The sequence below is a fragment of the Magnolia sinica genome, chromosome 18, assembly GCF_029962835.1.
Source record: "Magnolia sinica isolate HGM2019 chromosome 18, MsV1, whole genome shotgun sequence".
In the NCBI taxonomy this organism is placed as follows: domain Eukaryota; kingdom Viridiplantae; phylum Streptophyta; class Magnoliopsida; order Magnoliales; family Magnoliaceae; genus Magnolia; species Magnolia sinica.
The window spans coordinates 6,955,352-6,977,804 of NC_080590.1; the positions used below are offsets into that span (position 1 = coordinate 6,955,352).

At 39.3% G+C, this 22,453-nt stretch overlaps 1 protein-coding gene across 1 annotated transcript; it reads left to right on the forward strand.

Moving 5' to 3' along the window:
• The first annotated feature begins 8,005 nt into the window (after positions 1 to 8,005).
• LOC131233134 (dolichol-phosphate mannose synthase subunit 3) lies at positions 8,006 to 17,996 on the forward strand. The gene is made up of 4 exons (XM_058229738.1): positions 8,006 to 8,320; positions 10,572 to 10,690; positions 12,088 to 12,195; positions 17,665 to 17,996. Exons 2-4 carry the CDS (start codon positions 10,589 to 10,591, stop codon positions 17,722 to 17,724), a joined length of 270 nt encoding a protein of 89 aa, XP_058085721.1. The 5' UTR covers positions 8,006 to 8,320; positions 10,572 to 10,588; the 3' UTR covers positions 17,725 to 17,996.
• Positions 17,997 to 22,453: the final 4,457 nt, after the last annotated feature.

A 22,453-nucleotide genomic window follows, 5' to 3' on the forward strand; every position in this document is an offset into this window, starting at 1 on the left:
CACATTTAGTAACTAGTAAGCATGCAGAATTTGCTTGGTTCCCAGGTGGCACTTGAGTATTTTTGTAGTTTATATAGATCGTTGCTCCTTTTATTTTCTTCTTTGTTATTCTTATACTAATTATGTTGATGCATGTTGCCAATATTTCTTTTTTCTTTTTTCTTTTTTCTCACTTTTCTACTGTAGAATATCATGTTTTGAAAATATGGCATACTTCTTTTCTAGATTTATGGACAAATATACTAAATCAAAGAAACGATGATTTCACCTTTTCTTTTTTCCAGTTCACGTCCTTGTATAGTCATCGTCTACTTAATAGTTTTGCATCCATGTCAGCTCTTTATACCAACTTTTCTAGCTTACGGCAATGGGAAACATTTACCCCATGTTTGGATAGAACGAGTTCAGGGTGTGGAAATAGAAAAGTCAGTGATTATCTAATAATTATTTCTATTGTCACTGTGCAAAAATAGATTCCATTTTCGTTGGTCATGTTTGTTTCGCAAGTAGAAATCCCATTCTTCCTGCAATAATGGCTACATTCATTTCTTGAAAAATGTATATTCGGATAAGGATGGAAATGTTACCTTGGAATCCATAGTTTTCATCAAATTCCAAACAGGAACACATGAAAATCAAGGGAAAACCTTTTCTTATCCCTGGGATTCCGTCAATCCAAACATGTCCAAGGATGAGTTCATTGTGTTTACTACACACCAACTTTATTTTTCCTGTAACACTTGACAGTTATAAAATATTTGACGGCAATCCAGTGATTTTTCTTTTGGCCCTTAAGTATCCTGTATTCCCTGATAGGGAGACGAATGGTTACTGCCCCCTCTGGTTTCTTTTGAGCATTTTAAATTCAATGTATTTGTTTTACTGGGATGTGACTTGTGGGGTTAGTAGTTGAAGTAGAAGCATTCTTCTTTTCTTGGAAAAACCATAAATACCTGTTTGTGGTCTTCACACATCTATGGTAGCAGTGTTTCTTCCAAATTTCAACTTTGGCAATGGGTAAGATTGCACAAATCGCATGATTCATATCATTTGATGGTGTGGTGTGAGGCTATGTTCTCTTTCAAATAGCTGTGTGGAAGCACAAGTTTATTATTGAGCAATAGGAAGCAACCTGATAATTATCTGACTGTTATCATGACCACAGCATTAGAGATTATTCGGCTCATCTGAGTAAATAATGAGCAGCAAAAGATTACACTCAAGCCAAGTTTGCAGGCATCTATGAGGGAGATTCCAAAGGAGGAAGACAAGCTAGTTAGCCCCACCAACCATGATGTATAGAAAAACCAGCGTCATGTGGAGATTCTTTTAATTTAAGTTTCTCCTTATTTCCCCCCTAAAAGGATCTGCCTGCTTGTTACTTGGGTTCCAGTATTTTCAAAAGGGACCCGTTCTCACCTACCTCACGTAGGTGCACCAAGTGTGTGACCTTTACTAAGGGAGCAGCGCGGGGTGACGACTTTTCAGAGAAGCGCTAGACTGCTATGTTAGTTTTGCACCACTTCAAAAATGGCAGTGACTCATCCTGCTGCATGTGTCACTGATGTGTAGATGTTCAGGCCATGCAAATTGTGTCCCAGGTGGATGAAATGTATGTCACTAGTCACTTTGATCAACCAATCCTAATCATCCATTTATGGCTTCCAAATGGATGGTTAAAAGCAAAATAGTGAATGCTCTAAATTTGAAGATAAAACTAACAGCTAAATATTTTTCTCAGCTCATTTTTATTTATTTTTTCAATTATGGTCCATTCACGGTTGGATTAGAGATTTGGGTGGTCTTGATTGCTGAACAACTATGCCACACAGTCCATTCACAGTTGGGTTAGAGACTTGGGTGGTCTTATTTACTATTCTATGTGGAAATCTAGCACAGGAGTCTGTTCTAAAACTTCGTGGGTTTACTCGAAACTCGGCTGAGTCAACTCGAGAAGCAACCTCATCTATAAAAGAGATGAAGTGCTACTTCTACACTACCAAATGTAATTGTGTATTGTCTGGGTATTTTAAATATTTTATAGGTTTTCAACAGTTTTAAATGCATTTAACAATAAAAATTGAATTATTAAAATGTCGAGTTTTGTTGATTAAAAACCCAATTGACTGTTCAAGTTGACCTGACCCAGCTAGACATTTAAGTTCTCAAGCTTTTTTACTATGGTGAGCGATCTCCCTTTTGAGAAATCAAAGGGAAATGGTATTTCAAATGGTTGTAGTATTGTATTGTTTGTATCAATGTATAAATAGGCCCGTTTTAAAGAAAATTTCATCAGAGGAAAGTTCACCAAGAAGCTTCTGGTGGCCTTGTTAAGATGATTGCTTTCTTCTAGAGGATCATGGGTTCGAATCGCTTAGATTTTCATTTGTTGGATTTCGAGTGTTTTGAGTGAATGAACTTTGCAAAATGCCACATGATGTTGGGATATTGCGCAAGGGCTTTGAGTGACTAGCAATGAAATGATTGCAGGGTTTCCCCTCCTGATGGCTTTTTTTTTTCTTTATTCTTTTTGTTTGTTGATTTTGATCCGGTTGATCATAACCATTCAGCAAATGGATTTTTTGTCCTTGTTTGATGGATTTATTTTTTTTCGAACACCTTGGCAATTCTTGAATGTTGTTTGGCAGTGAGGTTCATCTCATCAAAAGATAAGCATGGATGGATAATCCTAGCCATCTAAACAGTGACCTTCAAATTGACATTGAGAAGGAAAAATTAATGGTCAACATACGTGTTGCAGAGTAAAAAATAAATGATGGTTTTGGTCTTCTAATAAGTATGATTTTGGAAACTTCGTTGATCCATAATGAAACCTACTACTTGGACAGTCATATTAATGCATAACCCAGCTATGTGTAACGTTGAGAGATTGCTCTACCATATTCCCGTTCTTTTGGGTCTACCATATCATCTCCCCATGGGAAGATCATTCACCAATATTTCCTTTTATTAGATGATCCTAATATTTCTTGTTCTTCTTTTTTTTTTTAAAGATGATCGTAATCATCGAGTTGCAAGGGGATCAAAATTCATTCCTTTTTTTTAATGCTTAAATGAGTTGTTTTAACCAAAAAAAAAAAACAAAGATGTCACTTCCACAGAATTCTCATTTATAGAACTCGTCCATGTTTAAGTTCCACACATCCAGCCGGACCATAAGAAATGAACTCGATTTTAATACAGTATGATACTATTTCAATGTTGAAAAAAAATTACATGGTAGGACTCTCCTTTCTATCATCAGCTTAAAAGCCAACCCTGTTTTACAAGTGAATTTCCATTGATAAAGGAGAACCCATCTATCCTTTGGCAATTCTCCATTGTTCAGGTGATCACTAATGCGATGATCTAGACCATCCATCCAGTTGGAAGTCACCAAAGTTTGGTCACCCAAATGTTACACCCATTCAACAATCTTATCAATTGATGTGTTTTTAACGGCCTAGTTTTAGGCTGCTAATTGGAAGTTTAGGATCTTTGTTAGATGAACCTTTCGAGTTGGGCCCCGTTTATTGGATTATGAACAGCTTGTGAACATTTTATCAGCATCTCTATTACAGTCTGGGTCCGGAAAGGAAGTATAATACTCTCATTGCCAACAGAGATCTCCAAAATCTGAACATGGCTGACCTTTCCTTGTATTTCCGGCCTCTCTCTAAACCAACCCATAAAATTTTTAAAAAAAACAAAATAAAAAATAACTGTAATTCTTCTCATAAATAGCAACTGTGGTCTTCATTTAAGGAAGCAGAGCATTTGTACTGAATTTAAGAGATAGGAAGGCCACCTTTTAGAGGGGCGCATTGGACGGCATCAGGAAGATTTCACTCAACACGAAAAAATCAAAGGGATAAGCCCCTGAGGTTCTAAATGAACAAAAGCTGCATCCAAGCTCACAAAAAATACATGGAGGATGAGATGGCACTTCCATGAAAGATGCGGTTATTTCTCTCCTTCCAAACATGAAAAATTATATCAGCAAAATAAAATATAGCTGTTTTAATCTTCATAGAATTGGCTGCGAGGACGAAGTAATGCCATTAGATACTCCATATTCTTTTAGAGATATCACAAGAAAGAATAGATACATACACTATTCATGATCCCTTTGACAAAGAGTACAAGTTTCACTGCTTGAACATCAAAGAAGTAAAGCATGTTTTAAGTTCTAAATTTCTTTAACACCCAGATCCATAGCTCAATTGGCAGACTAAGTGGAGACACTCGTTTCAACACTTGAGATCTTGGTATCGATCCCTAGTGGGGGTGGCTAACATGGAGTGTGTGTACTGACATGGGTGTGTACTAACAAGCTAACCCAAAAAAAAAAAAAAGTTCTAAATTTCTTTAGAAATTAGAAGACAAAATGAAGTAGGCAACAATGAAAGAAATAGATATTCTCCAAACTATTTCATCTTCCATGAAAAAAGAAAGTACGACGTGGCTCAGGGGAGAGCAGTTTTCCCATCTTGGATGAAAGCGCTAACAAAAAATTTCTACCTCTCCACTAAGCCATGACTAGACCGCTGATCCAACGATCTAAGTACTCAAAAGTTGCTTTATTTTACTCTTATCTAGATAAATATTTTGCAATTTGGTAGTCCATTTTTGTAGCGAAAAAATTCCCTAAGGTATTTAGCTTTGATCCACTTTGTGAAATAAAATCATAACTGAATCCGCTTATCATCCCATTACCCCTTAGGAATTTAGGCATATATTTCACCACCAATGTTTTGAATAGTGTTCGTAGCATAGCAATAGCATACACTGTAGTGTACCGTAGCTATGGCACCATGTAATGCAACCAAAAAGCGCAAGTCTCATGTTGTGCATGCTCTTCGTAGTGTTGAGTGCTCTATGCCACATGTAGCTAACATCGATGTAGCATGCTCAGCAGTTAAAGCTCCAAAATTTTAAGATTTAGGCTTCATACAGTTGTGTTAGTTGAGAATAAATTAGAAAATGACGGTGACTCACCGAAATACAACCATCTAGTCCATTCAAACTATGAGTCATTTTGTTGATAGAGTATAGTAGAATTATGCCTATTAGTCAGCTATAACTATCTCTACCAATGTGACAAGTATACAATTGAAGAGAAGCAAGCATATTAAAATAATGTAAAACAAACACAGCCTGGTTTTTATAAAAGAAAGGGAATTTCAAAAAGCCTAATTAATATAAAATTTACATTTTGGTTCCTTTTTTGGAAGAGGTTTTTGAAAAACTATGTCATTAATCATATTATTATCATTTTGTTGCCTTCCTTCACATTTCTTTTACTTTGGCTGATCAACTGCTTGGGTGGGTTCTATAATGTCAAATCTATCCTGACCACTAGGTGCAGAATCATATATTTGGCTGAAGGCATAAAAACACTCTCATATGTGATTCAAGTACATCGCATGATTGGAAACAATGTTTAGAGCAACAATCGCCCTCCAAACTATGCTTTCTTAGTGTGGCTTATCTGAATCACGTATAGACCTAATGTTTAAGCCAGAAGCCTAAATTTTTAGGTGTCATCTAATGGTTGAATTAGTTTTCATCTAATCATCATGGTGAACCTTGTAAAATCAAGAATACAAATCTATCTACCAACCGTTTTTTTGGTGTGGCCCACCTGAATCACAAGTTGACTTAATTCTTAGAATCTAGGCCTAAAGTTGGACAACACATCTAATGGTCAGACTGGATTTCACATAGCCCACCAATAATAAGTGGGGAGCCCCCTTCATAACTAGGGTAGAAGATATTATTCAGAAAAAATAAAATTAAAATGGTGCTCCTAATTTTGACAGGCCGACTGTAATGTTTATGTAAGATACATTCTGACCATTAAATATTTAATATCATATTATGCTTAAGATAATAAAAAAACAAAAAAAAAAGAAGAAAATAATTGGTTTATAATCATGTTGGGCAAGAAACATTTATGAGAGAGACATCACCCTTTGTTTTTATAAAGCCAACTGTGATAAATTATAGGAAATACCTTTGATCATTAGATTTCACATAAAAATTTAGTCTCATGGATCAAAAAGCATGCCCATCCGTAGTTCACGTGGACTGCACTCATAGAAGCATTTTAGAAAGTGAGCATTGTCCGTACACTATTTCTAATTATTAGATCGGTTGAATCTCGAATGGAGCTGATTTTTGTGCCCTTGTTTTAACGCGGGGTAATGCACCTGTTGGTCATGGTAGATTTTATGTGGACATCACGGAGATGATTTTTGTGCCATTGTTTTAATGCACGTGTTGGTCAGCAAGATTTTTCGTAGACATCACGGTCGTATCACCCAAACGGAAGCGGATTGGCTGGTGTACCACACACTAGCTATATAACTGGTGTGGATACGTCTTGCTCGAAGCAGAGCGCTGACCCTGGAAGCGGATTGGTTGGTGTACCTCACACCAGCTATATAGCTGCTGTAGGTACGATGTCGTGCGAAGACGAGCACTGACGCTCTTCGAGTTCCGAGTTGTCCGAACGGTTAGGAGATCAAAGCAATGTGGGCTCCACAACGATTTATTTATCATATCTACACCGTTCATTTATTTTTAGAGATCATTTTAGAGCATTATCCAAAAAATAAATTATATCAAAAGATCATCTGGACCACACTATAAATAACAGCGGAGATAATGATTTTCACCTTTAGACAATTTTTAGGGCCCACCATAATGTTTATTTTAAATCCAATTTGTTTATAAGGTCAAAAATACCTGAATGAATAGGGAAAAAATTTTCGTATTGATCCAAAACTTATGTGACCCCAAAAAGGGTTTCAATGGTAGACGTTCAATCCCCCAATGGTTTTGTAGTGTGGTCCACTTGATAGTTATTTCTGTCTTATTTTTCACCTCAAGCCCTAAGACAAGCTTGCACAATGGATGGGGTACACCAGCCAATCTGCTTCCGCTGACGCTCCTATCCATTTTACTATATCATTTCAGAGTATTGGACAAAAATGAATCATGTCCAAAGCTCAAATGGACCACACTAAAAATAGTAGTGAGGATAATGGTTGTCACCGTTAAAAAATTCGTAGGGCCCACTATCATGTTTAATTTCCATCCAATCTGTTAATAAAGTCAAAAATACATAGATGAAGAGAAAAAAAAAATTCATATTGATCTAAAACTTCTGTGGCCCGCAAAAGGGTTTCACTGGTAGACGCAATCCCTAATGGGTTTTTGCAGTGTGGTCCACTTGATATTTAGATCTGTCTTATTTTCGGCTCAAGCCATAAGACACCTTGCTAAAAGGATGGACGGTTTTGGATATAACAAATACCTCGTGATGGGACCCACAAAACTTACAAAACGTCGATACACTGGTTGTATAGCTGGTGCGTGGTAATACCGACAGGTTTAGTGGCCAGACTAACTACTGAAATGACGTCAGTGAGTTCTGTGGCAGCCACCATGATGCATGTGTTGTATCACACCATCCATCCATTCTGAGAGATCATTTTAGGGTATTAGAAAGAATGAGTCAGATCGAAATCTGGAGTGGACCCCACCACATAAAACATTGGGAAGAGTGATGCATACTGTTGAAACCTTCTTGAGGTCCACTATGATGTTTATCTTAGATCCAACGTGTTTATAAGTTAATACAGACATGAAAGATGGGAAAACACAAATTTCAGCTTGATCCATAACTTTTGTAGCCCTTATAAATTTTTTGTAGTGAGTGTCAATTTCTTTACTTTTTTTTTTATAGTGGGGTCCCCTCTAGCTTTAGATCTGACTTATTCTTTGGCTCATGCCCTAAATTGATATCTCCAAATATATGGACGGTGTGGATACAACACATACATCATAGTAGGTCCCACAAAACTTGGTGACGTCACTTCCGTAGCTAGTCTCGCTGCTCCATTACCTAATCCGCGTCCCAGACTGATGAGGAATGACAGTTATGAAACTTTTTGAAAACGTTTTTGAAACAGGTATCGGAATGTAAATTCTATAAGTAGTTTTTTGTAAAGTTGCCCAAGAGAAAATACTTCGATTGAAAAGCACTATACCTCCGACTTCAAGCCCTAGACTCTCTACCGCACTTCACCTACGGCCCCGAAAATCACATTTCGATTCTAGAAATTCATAAAGCCGTTGAATTGGATATTTTAGCCGATCGATCGGCACTACAAGAAGGTCGATTTGCTGTATTTTCAAGAACATTGGTGCCCAAACGAAGAAGAAAAATCCCTCTTTCACGTCCGTACGGCTACGAAACTCAAAATTTCTGATTTTTTATTGATTGAATCTCTTCTCCTCAAGCTTGATAGAGGTATGTTCTTGCCCCTTAATATTTTATAGTGAGTTCGTATTTTCATGTCCGATGAAGATTATGGTTTCTTTTGGGATTTTTTCTTTTCTCTTCTTTTTAGGAGGGCTGGTTTCTATGCAATGTTATAGGATAGGATTGTTCTGCAACATTTTCTGTGTGGGGCCTGGTGTGTTGTATGGCATGGCATTCAAACCATCCAACCATCACGTGGGCCACCATGCTTCAGTGGAGCTGTTTGGGTGGTTGTGCATTTTTTTTTCCTATGGTGTGGCCCACGTGATGATTGGATAGGCTTGATTTTCTTAGGTGGCTCACAGTTTTCCATTATTTTCTATGGCGTGGGCGTGGCCCACCGCCCCAGTCCAGCCTGGTGGATCCAACCATCATGTGGGCCAACCACGCGATGGTGAAGGCTTTTTGGGTGGCTGTGCATTGATTTCTGTGGTGTGGCCCACATAATGATTGGATAGGCCTGATTTGTGGGGCATCCCATCGTCACTGTGAATGCTTTTTGCTGTTTTCTGAACTTATTTTTACTACTAATTATATTTCGTCTTATTATTTTAATTAAAAATAAGAGTATCGTGTAGCTTATGCAAAACGTTGTAGATGGCTGAAGGTAAGCGCTCCACTTGACACGGCGAGCACTCATCTTCTGCTAAGAGTTAAGATACTTAAGTGCTTCATGATGAGAGTATAAGGAAAATTCATCACCAACCAAGTAGTGGCGCCAATGCTGTTGAGTCTGAACAATGGCATAAAACTCCAACACATAAATGGAGTACCACTGCTTCGCATTGGAGAGCTTTTTGTCGAAGAAGGCTATTGGATGGCCCTCCTAACTGAGAACTCCACTAATGCTGATGTTGGAAGCGTTGCAGCTTACTTCAAATACCTTCTCAACATCCAAAAGGCATAAAACTAGAGCCTTGGTCATCTCATGTTTGATCCTATCAAACGCTTTTGTTATTGCACTTTTCCATCGAAACTCTCTTTCTTTCATGCAATTGGTAATTGGAGCCATGATGTTGTTGAAGTTCCACAAAACGTGTATAAAATTTGGCGATGACATGGAAACTACAAACTTTAGAGACAGTGGTGGGTGTCAGCCAATCAACAATGGCTTTCACTTTTAATATGTTCGAGCTCATAACTCAATGGTTGAAAGCCTACATTTTAACATTGAGGTCCTGGGTTAGATTGCCTGAGTTTCAGCATTGAGGTCTTGGTTTTGAAGATTACTTATTAAAGAAATTGTGTATTTAATCTTACATACAATACATGCACTGCATTCTTTTCGTGCTTTTTTATTAGTCAAAACCATATTTAAATTGAATCTTTCCATTCACTAATTTTTTGTGTTTCCATTTCTTTGATTGAAATTTTGACCCATTTTTAAGGATCGAAACTGAAGTATATGCAAACATTTCTAATTTTTTTTTCACCATATGGCATTGTGGTAATTATGGTCATGGTCACATGTTCAATGGATGGTTTTTGGATGGATTTTGGGTTATGACCCATACAACTAGAATGCTGCACAAGCCGATCAATCAAAGATATAAGCCGTCCAACCATTCTAATTGTCTCGATTGATGATCTAGACCAAATTTATAATTTAATGGTAAATCCTATGAGGTCAACGATTAGCTTGCACTATGGGGCCCATGGGATCAATCAAATGATCATTAAATTGATAGGATTTGTTTATTTATTTTTTAGGATTGAATTGAGTATTTAATAAGTCCGCTTTTGTATTTTCATCACTTTTTTTGGAGGCCACTTTTGGGGCATCAAACGATGTCAAAATGACATGAAATTGTTTATGTTTCATAGCATAGTGGTTTTTCTTTCGAAGGATGTCAAGATCATACAATTCCGATGCCCCACGAGTTATGGCCAATTTACACGAGGCAAATATGTTGGCGATGGGATTTAAGAGTGTTATGGTCATTTCATATATATTTAGGCTTTCCTTAGTTGTCAAAGTCTAATGACCCCTTGTAACAGGTGACGATGATATTATGGAGTATAAAAATTTAAAAAGAAAAAATCAGATTGGGGTTTTTCTATTGGTTCCATTCAATAGAAGAGAGTGGGGTTTATGATCTCTAGCACTTGGCTAGTGGATTGTTGGGTTCTTCCCACAATCTTGTTTTTCTTTTCTTTGATTTGTTTACATCCTTTGGGTTTGCATTGTCTCTCTAGTTAAAATCCATGTTACATTATCATTCTTTTGTTGACACAACAGAAAGGAATTGGGGTCCAATGAAGCATATTCTAAAGATAATGGCGTTAGTCGCTGCAGTCTCTGCATTTTGGATTGGACTATTGGAAACATCAGTCATATCACGAACCTATACTTGGCTGGTCAGTTTCTTCTTCTCATTCTCTTGATTTATGTTGGGCTCAATCATGGTACAATGCTTTGTTTATGAGGCATTGAATGAGAGGAATTATCGGATCTTCGACTCGAGGATATGCACAGGATTCTTGAATTTTCAGTTGGTACAAGTGGGCCCGTCGTTGAGTGACTGAGATTGTTGGTCGTATGGGACCTGCCGTAGATGGATCATGGCCCAAATATCTCCTAGATTTCCAGATCCTGGCCACCAGTGTTGTGGTTCTATCAATTGAACATGGATGATTGTTATATTTCTCTTCTTAACTGTGCATTTGCTGGCCAGAAACTGAAAGGCTATGGCCTAGATTTCCAATTGACATTCGAGGGGTTTTTTTAGGCATGGTCCACCCACATTGGAGCTCAATAGACTATTCGTCTATATCAAATTACCACGGCCCCCTTTTTCCAAACTAAAAGTCAGAGCATGCTTCATATCCTTGGATCAAGGATCCTACAATGCCTCGATATATAATGTTCAACTAGACCTTATTTACGTCTGACCCAACAGTTGGTATAGTTGCAGCCCGCCCATTGGTAACCCAATGCATTGATGTGGTGATCTCCATTATGTGATGGGCCATTTCCCAAATCCCAAAGTTTTCTACAGAGTTATATGATACTCAGGCAGCGTATGATTGATACGCAATCGCTCATAAATTGTACACGTGGCGTACATTAGCTCGAATTAATGCAAATAAATAGTGGAGCTCATTATCACTAAGTCACGGTTCCAAAATAATACTGTTTGAACAATCTTAACCTCTGGTTCCTGGACACCTCTATGTTGAGATAAAACCATTGGATAGTTTTCATTTTTAATCGTCCAATATATGTCCATCAATCTGATAGTCAGATAATTAAATAGTGTAATTTTTGGTTAATAATACATCCAAGCTAGCACACATAATTTGGACATTTTAATCTTACTTGCACTTGCATAACACATGCAATTTCTAAGTGCCTGCATATCATCCAGCACTCTACCAGAGCACCAAAGTTTCTCTTTTCTATAAGGGATCATAGCCATCAAATTGAAATCAGCAGTTACAACCAATGGCCATCATCTAATGAGGCCCTATTGGTAGAGTTGTCAATGGGTTGAGCCTATTCAAAACTTTACATTTGATTGGCCCACCGACAGCCCTACCTACTGGGTGATTAGGATCAACCAATGGGGATATTTTTGGGGTATCCCTAGCCCACCATGGGACTCACCATATGAACTATTTGTCTCACCAAAACTTGGGCTCAACGTTTACAGATTGCTGTACGGGGCTAATGCCCAATTGAATGTTGTATGGTTCCTCTTTATCAGCACTTCTAAATCTGACAGAATGTTACCCATTGTGTTTTTCTTCCCCAGCTGCCAGTCTACTTTGTTGTTTCGCTGGGCTGCTATGGTCTATTAATGGTTGGAATTGGATTGATGTTGTTTCCAACATGCCCTCAAGAAGCTGCCCTACTACAAAAGGTACAATCATACCAATGGTGGAAGTATGCTCTGTACAGTGCATTTCAAATCCAATAGTTGGTCTTGTTTAGTTTCATCTTCATTGATGTTAGAAAATCCTAGCATGTTCTTAGTGCTGATGACTTCTTAGTATATTCTTGCACCATATGCTAATAATCTTCTTGATGCATATTCGTATTGATTGAGGAGCTTTTGGACAGGCAAAGAATGCTCCTTAGTCTATCCTATAACATATTGTACCAACAAGAATTGCTCATCTAGCTCTTAGGATAATTTCATGCATTCTACACCTTAATGTGTAGTTGTTCCTGTTTTGATATCGATGATTAGACCAATGCTAGAAGCAATGATTTTGAATGCGCATCTCCCGCAAGATCAATTTAAACTCTACAATGCTGAACCGGATTGGCAGGACTGGCAATGTCACCAGCAAATGAGTCCAATGGGATACACACTAACTGCCTGGATTGGCCTAAAATAAGGGTGTCAACCCTCTCTCTCTCTCTCTCTCTCTCTCTCTCTCTCTCTCTCTCTCTCTTTCCATTGGTGTTCTTTATATAGGAAGATAAGTAGTTACGTCTCTCCCTTCCCTTTCATGACCTATTCCCACAACTCAACAAGCTAAGGGCCTGTTTGATTTTCCATGATACATGTGAATCATGGTAAATAAGTAATTATTACTTTTTTCACCTTGTTTGGAAATATGAGAGTAATTCCACCTCGAAAATCGAAACAAAACTGTTGGCTTAAATATGTGGACCCCACCGTAATGTATATGATATATCCGCACCGTCCATTTATTTCATTAGAACATTTTGGAGCGTGAACCGAAAAATGAGGTAGATCCAACACTCAAATGGCCCACACGAAAGGAAACAGTGGCCTTAATTCATCCACCATTGAATGTTATTTTCTTCACTAGGCCCACATTAAGGTCTTTTCCTGTTCATAGGGTCACACAGACATGGATAAGGGGAAAACACAAATATCAGCTTTATCCAAAACTTTTAAGGGCCCCAAGAAGCTTTTAATGGTAGGTGTTCGATTTCCGTTGTTTCCTGTGATGTGGTCCACTTGAGCTTTGGATCTACCTCATTTTTTTGCTCATGCTATAAATTCGGCTGGCATAATAAATGAGCGGCGTGGATAAGTAACATACATCACAATGGGCCCCACATTGATGTTGTAAATTTCTCGATTTAAGTGTTAAAAAAGTAAGTTGTCACATCTGCATTGGGAAAGATGTGGTAATTACCTAGGTAAATAATTATTACCCATTTACATGGTAATTACACTTGAGCCGAAAAATCAAACAGGCCCTAAACATCAACCAATCATGTGAAAGTTTCTAAAATTTCGAAACTCCTAGCAAGTTAGAATATATGAGACTCGAAAGAAGTCAAACTCGAGAGGGGAAATCGTATTTTATGTTGGCTCATGTCAATATTTTCGATTTTGCAAGCTCAAACAACTTAGCACTGCATTTTTTTATTTTTCCCAAACTTTGGATGACTAGAGTTCCTTATGGGGTCCCCAAGATCTTCCAAACCAACTAGCTTTCAACATGTGGCCATGTAGATTGGCTGGACAATTGGTGTAAATAAAAGCACCTTGAGTGATACGCAAGGTGAAAGCTGAATTTTTGGAATCTTTAGAGAATCTCCACCATCTTGCATGCTCGCTGATCACTAAAAACATTTATGTTTCAAAGCCTAGCAAGGGAACGAAAATGTGATAAATATTTTGAACAATATAGAAATGTCGTAGGGACTGCTAGGAAAGTAGTGAGGTTAAACGTAAGGTTTAAGATGATCTTTACACTAGATTGGGGACGAGAAGGCAAGAAAGATGTCTTCAAATTTGCAAAAATGAGAGAGATGAAGGGTAGGGACCTAGACGATATTAGATGCATTAAGAGCAATAACCAAAGGCACTAGTAAAAGACAATGAGATCAATGAAAAGCAGAGAAGCTGTTTTTAGAACTTGTTAAGCAATAACCACTCTGAGAGCATAGTGATAGGAGTCATTGACTCAAATGACATCGGACAGCATAGATACTCGAGTTCATTTGCTGGAGTTTCAACCCATTTTGCGAGAAGAGCGACAAAATGTGGAACATCGCCCCATTTGCAATATGCTGGGAGCCGTGGAAAGAGAGGAGTCCTATATTGCAAATGGGGCGACGTTCCACATATTCTCACTCGCGAAATGGGGGTTGAAACTCCCAGCAAATGAACTCCTTATCCAAGGATGCACTTCAGGCACAAACCATATTAAATGCATCGAGGACAAAATTCCACGCTGCAGCTGCAACTGGGCAGTGAAGGAGATGGGAGCTGTTTTCTCCACTTTCTTTACACATCACACATCTATTTGGGAGTGCCATGCCATGCCGTTGCAATTTATTTGCCATTAATATTTTCTCTTCAATTGCTATCTACATGAAGGCTACTACCCTCAAGGGAACTGACTATTTCCAAAGGAGGGTAGCAATTGAGAGCTGGCTTCATTCAACATACGATGCAGAAAAGACTTGACTAAGAACTTTCCTGAAGGTTCCCATTTCCAGATTATTTCATCGCTCACAATGTCAAGAGGTGCATGGCATTCTGCATATTCATGAGGGCGTGGAACTCGAAGACAAACTATCCCCAAGGATTTCTCCTTGAGGTTTCTCCTCACACTAATATTCCAAGACAGGCCAACAAGGCCATCCCCAAGGATTTGTGTACAATTCTTCACTGAGATGTATTTTTCTGGCACCAGCCTATAAACGAGGGAACTTGGCTGTAAGAGGGCATTTGCTACGTCTTTCCAAAAAAGCACTGCTTCACCGCTATTGACAAAGAATCTGAACCTTCGATAATGTTTTACTCCACTTTGATCTATCACTCATCCCCACTATTGTCCTTCCAGATTTTTGACACTGGAGATCTACATGATGCCAGGGTCCCATTCTCTATTTGCCAATCCATATTCGTCTTCGATGACTTTTCTCCATAGCATCTCTTTCCTTCCAGAATCACTGCCACCACTTGCTGAGCAAGCTTCTATTCTTTTCCCTAAATTTTCCCAAACCTAAGCCTCCTGCTGTCTTGGCTTTTTGAACCTCTTCCCGTTTGGCTAAATGAAACTTCTTTTTATCGGAGGAGGAATCCCCCTATATGAACTGCGTCTGACTTTTTTTCGATTTTGCATGCCACTGAAACTGGGATTTTGAAGAGCGATAAGAAGTACACTGGGAGATTAGCTAATGCTAATTTATGAGGGTGATTTTGTGTCCCTCTGAAAGAGAGGTATCCGTGCTTCCAGGAGGCTAATCTTTTTTCAGTTCTCTCAATAACTGCAAGCCATATGGATGTGAAGACCTACTAGTCCCCAGAGGCAAGCTGAAGTACAACATTGGGAAACCCTTGCACGCTGCATGCCACCGGCCCTGCTAAGTGATTTAGACGGAAGTTGCTCACATCAATGCTTGTCACCGAACTTTTGCTCGGATTGACCTTAGGCCTTAAAACCACCTCAAAGCTTTTGAGAATAAACTTGATATTTGCCACCTCTCTCCTCAAGGCTCAAGGTGCATCATAGACAAACTACCCCATGGAAACCTATCAGGCCGCTTTCCTCCCCTTTGACAAACAGCCAACTTAGGCCTTCTGCCACAATAAGGTAAAGGAAAGGGAATGATCTCAAACCATTAGGAAAAGGGAAGGGGACAATCTCAAATCCACATGGAAAACTTGTGCTTGATAGGAGCATAAGTCCACTCTCAAAACAGTACAGAATATCTTGGTAGCTCTGGTCTTCTTGAATGGAGCCATGGCCAAAGATGAGGATGTCATCCACATTGTGCATTTTTGTGGTCTTCGGCCTATCATTTCCAATTTCCATTCCCCCATTCTGGTTAGCCTCAGCACCTTTTTCAACATCCTGCACAGCACTCCCGCCAATGATAGTGAAAAGAAATGGAGACAAAGGTCTCCCTGGATCAGCCCACATGGCTACTCCTGAAAAAGCCTCATTTTTGGGGACGGGAATGCTTGTTTGCATATCATCATCCTCATTTTGTGCGATGGGACAAAAGAGAAAACTTTGATACTCCGGAAAAGTGTGATGGATGATACGCAGGCACTTAGAAATTGCACACATGGCATGCAAAATTTTTTTTATATATATAAAGATAACGAAGGAAATATATTAAAAAGAAAGAGAGCAAACAAAGAGGACTGCTGAGATAGCAGATGGAAGGGAAACTAGAAACCTAAGAAAACAAGATTATAGTCTTTTAAACTCGATACATTCGACACCCATTCAAAAATCAACTTTTTGGCGAAGGATCCCACAGCTTTAGCCGTAGACTGAGAATCGTTGAAGCACCTATCATTCCTTTCCTTCCAGACAGCCCACCAGATAGCAATTATCGCCATTCTCCAAATTCTGGTTTTCACTTTACCTAGTTTATGGCCCTGCCAAGTTGCTAAGAAGGACGCAGCAGAATTCGGGATGCAGCCAACGATGTTGAATCTAGACCAAAAGTCCCACCAAATCTGGGTGATGAAGGGACAACGGACCAAGAGATGGTCAACAGTCTCCTCACTACGCATACAGCAGAGGCAGATATTAACAATCTGCATCCCACGCTTCCTGAGGTTATCGATCGTGAGGATCTGGTTCATAGCTGCAAGCCAACCAAAGCAGATGAAGGGGGCTGTGTATTTCCAAATAAACGGAAAAACCTGCCGAGAGGAGGAAGAAATGGGGGCAAGAACCGAGTATAATGATTTCACCGAAAAGTTGCCGGACTTGTGGCGCATCCAGATCAAATTATCGAGAGAAGAGAGATCCAAAGAGACAGTAGAGAGACAGTCACATGGCATGCAATTTGTCAAATCAAACTATCAAAATTATGATACCTAGTTTAAATGTACCATGAACTAAAAATTAAGCTTATTTGATTATCAGACTATCGGATTGGTGGACATTTAATGGATGGTTAAAAATGAAAAATATCCAATGGTCCTATTTCCACAAACAAGTGTCCACATATCAAAGGTTGGGAGCATTCAACGAATCTGATCTTGGGTATGTGACTTGACAACATTGGAATGAACAATCTAGTCAATTTTATTTGAATTAATATATGTTAGGAGTAGAATTTCTGAGTGCATCCATATCAAGCGTCATACTCAGCCTGAGTATGATATTACTCAGGGCAAAATCCCGCTTCCCCAAAATGTGGATGTATGTATCCTGTGATCCGCCTTTCTTTTTCAGCTACATCCAAAATGGCCATTAATGCGGAGATATGCTATTTTTAGTGCTCAGAAAACATTGTGAGTTATAGCTTTGTCTATGGAGTAATATCATGAGGATATAATCTCTATTAAGTTGAGTATTTTCTTTGTTGGGTCTTTAGCTGTGATTCTCTGCCAATCAGATCTACAGAAACTAAAGATTATGTGATGCAGGATATTGCAGAGGCTAAGGAATTCTTGAAGGAGAAAGGAGTTGATGTTGGCTCTGATTAACACATTTGAATTCGTTTCAAGAAAGAATCCATAAATTTTCTCAGCCAGAGACGCCCATTTTACAAATTATCTAACCATAAGGCAACAAACCACGAAAGTTAGCTCCATGGCAGAGAACAGTGATTAGCAGTCAGCTTTAGGCTTGTGAGTTGTTCATCTTTTTTTCTTTTTTCTTTTTTTGTCATGATTGTTTATTCTCTGTTAATTGCAACAACAGTCGAAATGGGACCCACAAAAAATCAATATACCACAAGAGGAGGTAGATTGTGTGATGGGTTGTTCCTTTTGAATTGCTGACTCTTTCTAATCCCAACTACATGGGTGAAGTGTCGAATGACGACACATAACTTGTGAGACCTGATGAAATTCTTTTGAAGTGCACACTGCACGGTTTCTTTTGTACATGTTCATTTATTTACGGCAACGAGGACAATTGATATTTTGTGCGACCTTGTTGATGTCCATATCTTGTGGGTATCTTGTAGCCATCTAATCAAGTGCTCTGAAGAATGGCCAGTTAAAAGACAAGTTGATGGCCGATATCTTGTGGGCAAAGCTCATAACAATCAGCTGGAGTTGTCTAACGAGTCCATTTTTCTACCTATGACCTATGACCCATCCAAGCATTGGCCCACCACTTTGTTGGTCCTTATCCTCATGTAAGACACATCATAATCTTTATCTTAACCATTAAAATATGTTCATAGCTTCGATGCACATGAATTTCACTCACAAAACGTGGCTCGGATGGTTGCATAATTGGTGTACAATGAATCCAAGCTCTTATGGTGTTCGACGCTTCAGTTTGAAATCGTGGATGCTCCCATTCCTCTCTCTTCCGATGCCCACATTTACACAGATAATACTTTGAGAGTTGCTATTCCAGCTGCGCCCTTCTCCATGCACCACCGTTAATGCTGGCCACGTACCAACCTGGCTAGTGTGGAAGACATTGAAGCTGTGCACAAGGAGATGACCATATGAAAGAAACCTGTGCACTGTCCTCATTTGTCTGGCCTCACATGCATGGTGAATGTTGTCTGTTGTTAAGTTTGTAGAAGACATCCATTCATTTTGTTTGGGGTGGTCATCTGATGAATGGAGCAGGCTTTCTCATGAAATATGACATGTTGGAACTTTGATACTCCGGCAAAGTGTTATGGAATTGAAAATTTGTTCAGGTGGCATACGAGAAACTAAAATGGAACTGTTCAAATTAGGATCCAACTTAGATGTATCCTTTTTGTATTTACTTGATTATGTAACCAGTGGATTGATGGATATGCACTCAACAGTTTGAATGAAAAAAATACCCAATGGTTCTTTTTCTTTTCTTTTCTTTTTTCACACACACACCAACAATGGATACTCGAACCCATGACTTGTGTGTTGAAACTCAATGGTTCTATTTCAGCAAACAAATGTCCATGAGTAAATAGTTTAGAATCGTACATGCAATCTGATTTTGGAATGGTGACTTACTTAAAAGTGAGCTCTACATATAGGCAGTTTGATCCAAGTTACATTCGAAACAAATTCACAGAGCTCATCATGTAATGCTAGAGTATCAATTCACCCCAAATTAGTACAAATAAGGGTGCAAAATCTGAACAACTAATCACCGTGACAACTGTTAAAGGCAGCCATTAAAGAAAATGGTCTCGTAATGATCATTTCTATTACCCACCTTTTAAAGGGCATAACGACCAGCTGATGTGGTTTTTGAAGTTTTTTTTTTCAAAAAAATTTATTAAAAAAAAAAAGAAAAAGAAAATTAACAACTGTTACAACCCGAATGCAATGCATGCGGCATGTGCAGATTCTGGACCATTCATCTGCAGGGCCAGAATGGTCCTGCATATGAATGGCCGGGAACAATGTAAAATTGTGCCTAAACCTCGAGTTATTGGAGTTGGGCAGTGGATGTTTGGATCAAGAGTCCAACCCGATGAATGTGTTTGATGAAAGATACACACGATGGTAACCCCACACACAAATCTATGGTTGGCATTTCATCTCAATTGTTCAACGTGAAGTGACCCACTGGAGTTGCAGATTAGCTTCTTTTTTTTCTTTTTTTTTTTTTGCCGAATGCCTGATAGCTACAGCCGAATTGATGGACCATAGATCCAAAGTTACAATCTTCCAACAGCCCTCACCGGTTGTATGTCGTATTAGATCAGTTTCCATCATAAAACCATGGCCCACATTTATGATACTCTGCACTCAGAAAACTGTACACATTGTGCTGCCACAAGAAGGATTGGGGTCTGGTTTGTTGTTGGGGTTGGCCCATATTTCAAGGGCCAAGATGCCTGCAACATACTATTATTAGACTGGACCACCTAACTTGTCCTCTTATCAGAAAGAGAGAACCCTGTCTTCTATTGGCACGTGAATATGAGATCCGGGTCGTTAATCAGATTGGCCTGGTTTTATCTGTCCTGGCCAAAGTTCAGGTCAATCGATCCATCAGGTAGGTCACACATGTACCCATAGAGATAAATGGACAGTTCAAAATCTTGGCAACAGTCACATCCAGTGCAGCAGTATGGCCTGCCTATTGAGCAACTGATGTATTTTGGTCCCAAATCTGTTAAGCTCACATTTTAACCATTGATATGCACATGTGGCTGGGTGTCTTTGCATTCGGGACCTCACATTTAGTTGGAATATGATGGTTCGTAATGTTTGCTTGGTGTGATTTTTGCATCATAGACCATCCGTGATAGTTTCTACTAGATGGACGGTCCCGATTGACACGCAACATCTGCCATGTGTGTTGTGGAGAGATGGCTGTACCGTATTCTGATTCCTCAATCAGCTCTGTTGTACCATATTCTGCAGGCCAATTTCTCTTAGCCGTTCGTTTCTTTTGCATACATGTGTTCCCCTCGGCAAGTCGACGGACGGACTTTTTTTCTCCGGCGGATCTAGACAATGAGGCGTACCTGATGAGCGGCTTGTATCTCACACACGAGCCAAGAACATTGGTATTTCACCCGAGAGAAAACAAAAGAGCTAAGATAGCATGACAACCCATTACCTCATCATTGAACGGGCGCGGATTAGTTGAGGCATGGGTAACAGACTTTGGGTAAGGCCCTGACCGTGGGGCCCACCTCGATGTACGTGTTGTATATCCACGCCGTCCATCCGTCGTTCCCTCATTTCAGGATATGGTCCCAAAAATGAGGCAGATCCAAATCTAATGCACGCCACATCACAGGAAAACAGTGGTGATTGAACGACCACCATTAAAAACTTCCTAAGGCCCACTATAAGGTTTATTTATTTGCCATCCAACCTTTTGATAAGGTTACATATACCTGGATGAATAGAAAATACGAATAGTATCTTTATCCAAAACTTTTGTGTCACCCAGGAAGTTTTTAATGGTGGGTATTCAACCCCTACCGTATGGTCCACCTGAGATTTGGATATGCTTCATTTTTGGGTCCATAGCCTTAAATGATCTTTCAGAACGGACGGACGGAGTGGATATACAACCCATACATTTAGGTGAGCACCGCGATCAGGGCCTCACCCACTCAGCTGTTACGCCTGCCTCACCTAATTCGCGCTCGTTCAATTGGAACTGGAATCGGCGGCAACAATTGTTTCATGCAGCGCGTAAAACACAGCTCCGTTGTGCCCATCATGTTGTATATGTAAATCCTCTCCGTCCATCAGGTGAGAACCTTTATTCGAACGGTGTAATCAAAATATCAGCCCGAGACATAACTCCCATTGGCTATACAAATGGAAACAATGTAAAAGTGCTCTTAAAACCTTTAAGTTCACGTTGTATGGCCCAACTGAGTGGATCGAGCTGATTTTTGTATTTTAAGTTTATCCTGGTCAGTTAAATTTGATTAACAGATTAGATTAAACAAAATCACTATTATGACCCCCATACAAACCTATGGTTGGCATCACATGCCCATCATTCCCTACGGTGTGGCCCACATGGATCTATCTGATTTGTTTTTCCAGGCCCTAGCATTGAGGATGGAACCTGATAGATGGACTGGATTCCAAATATACAACATGATGCGCTCCACAGGGCTCGGGTATTTTACGTGGTGCACCAAACAGATGTTGTGGCTGATTTCCCACCCCTCTCTATCCGGACGCACTTCGGTGTATCCCTTACTGAGGGGCCACACCATGATATGTGTGTCTTATATCCACTCCGTCCATCCATTTTGCAAGGACATGATATGAAAAATGCAGCAGATCCAAATCTCCAGTGGACAACACCACGGGAATAAGTGGTGATTGACCATTAAAAACCTCTTGCAGGCTACGAAAGTTTTGGATCAAGATGTGGTCCCTTCATCCAGGTCCGAGTGAACTTATCAACAGGTTAGATGGCAAATAAACATTCCGGTGGCCATTAAGAAATTTTTAATGCGTGCGTTCAATCACCATTGTTTCATGTGGTGTGGTCCACCTAAGATTTGGATCGGCTGAACTTTCAGGCCAATACCCTAAAATGAGCTGTAGAAATGGATGGCCGTAATGTGTCAACGAGTGAAAGATAACTCGTTTCAACATTGAGGTCTTGGCATCGATCCTTAGTGGGAGTGGTTAACAGTGAAGTGTGAACTTACAGTGGGCGTACTACTAACAAGCTAACAGAGAAAAAAAAAAAAAAAAAAAGAATAAAAAAAAAAGACACATACATCAGGTTAGGCCCCACAGTAATGAACCAAGAGCGGATTAT

Excerpts from the sequence above, each read along its gene's own strand:
- LOC131233134 (XM_058229738.1), top strand. The coding sequence starts at position 10,589 with ATGAAGCATATTCTAAAGATAATGGCGTTAGTCGCTGCAGTCTCTGCA. Across the intron at positions 10,691-12,087 it reads CACGAACCTATACTTGGCTG|CTGCCAGTCTACTTTGTTGT; the intron begins GTCAGTTTCTTC and ends TTTCTTCCCCAG. Across the intron at positions 12,196-17,664 it reads AAGCTGCCCTACTACAAAAG|GATATTGCAGAGGCTAAGGA; the intron begins GTACAATCATAC and ends TATGTGATGCAG.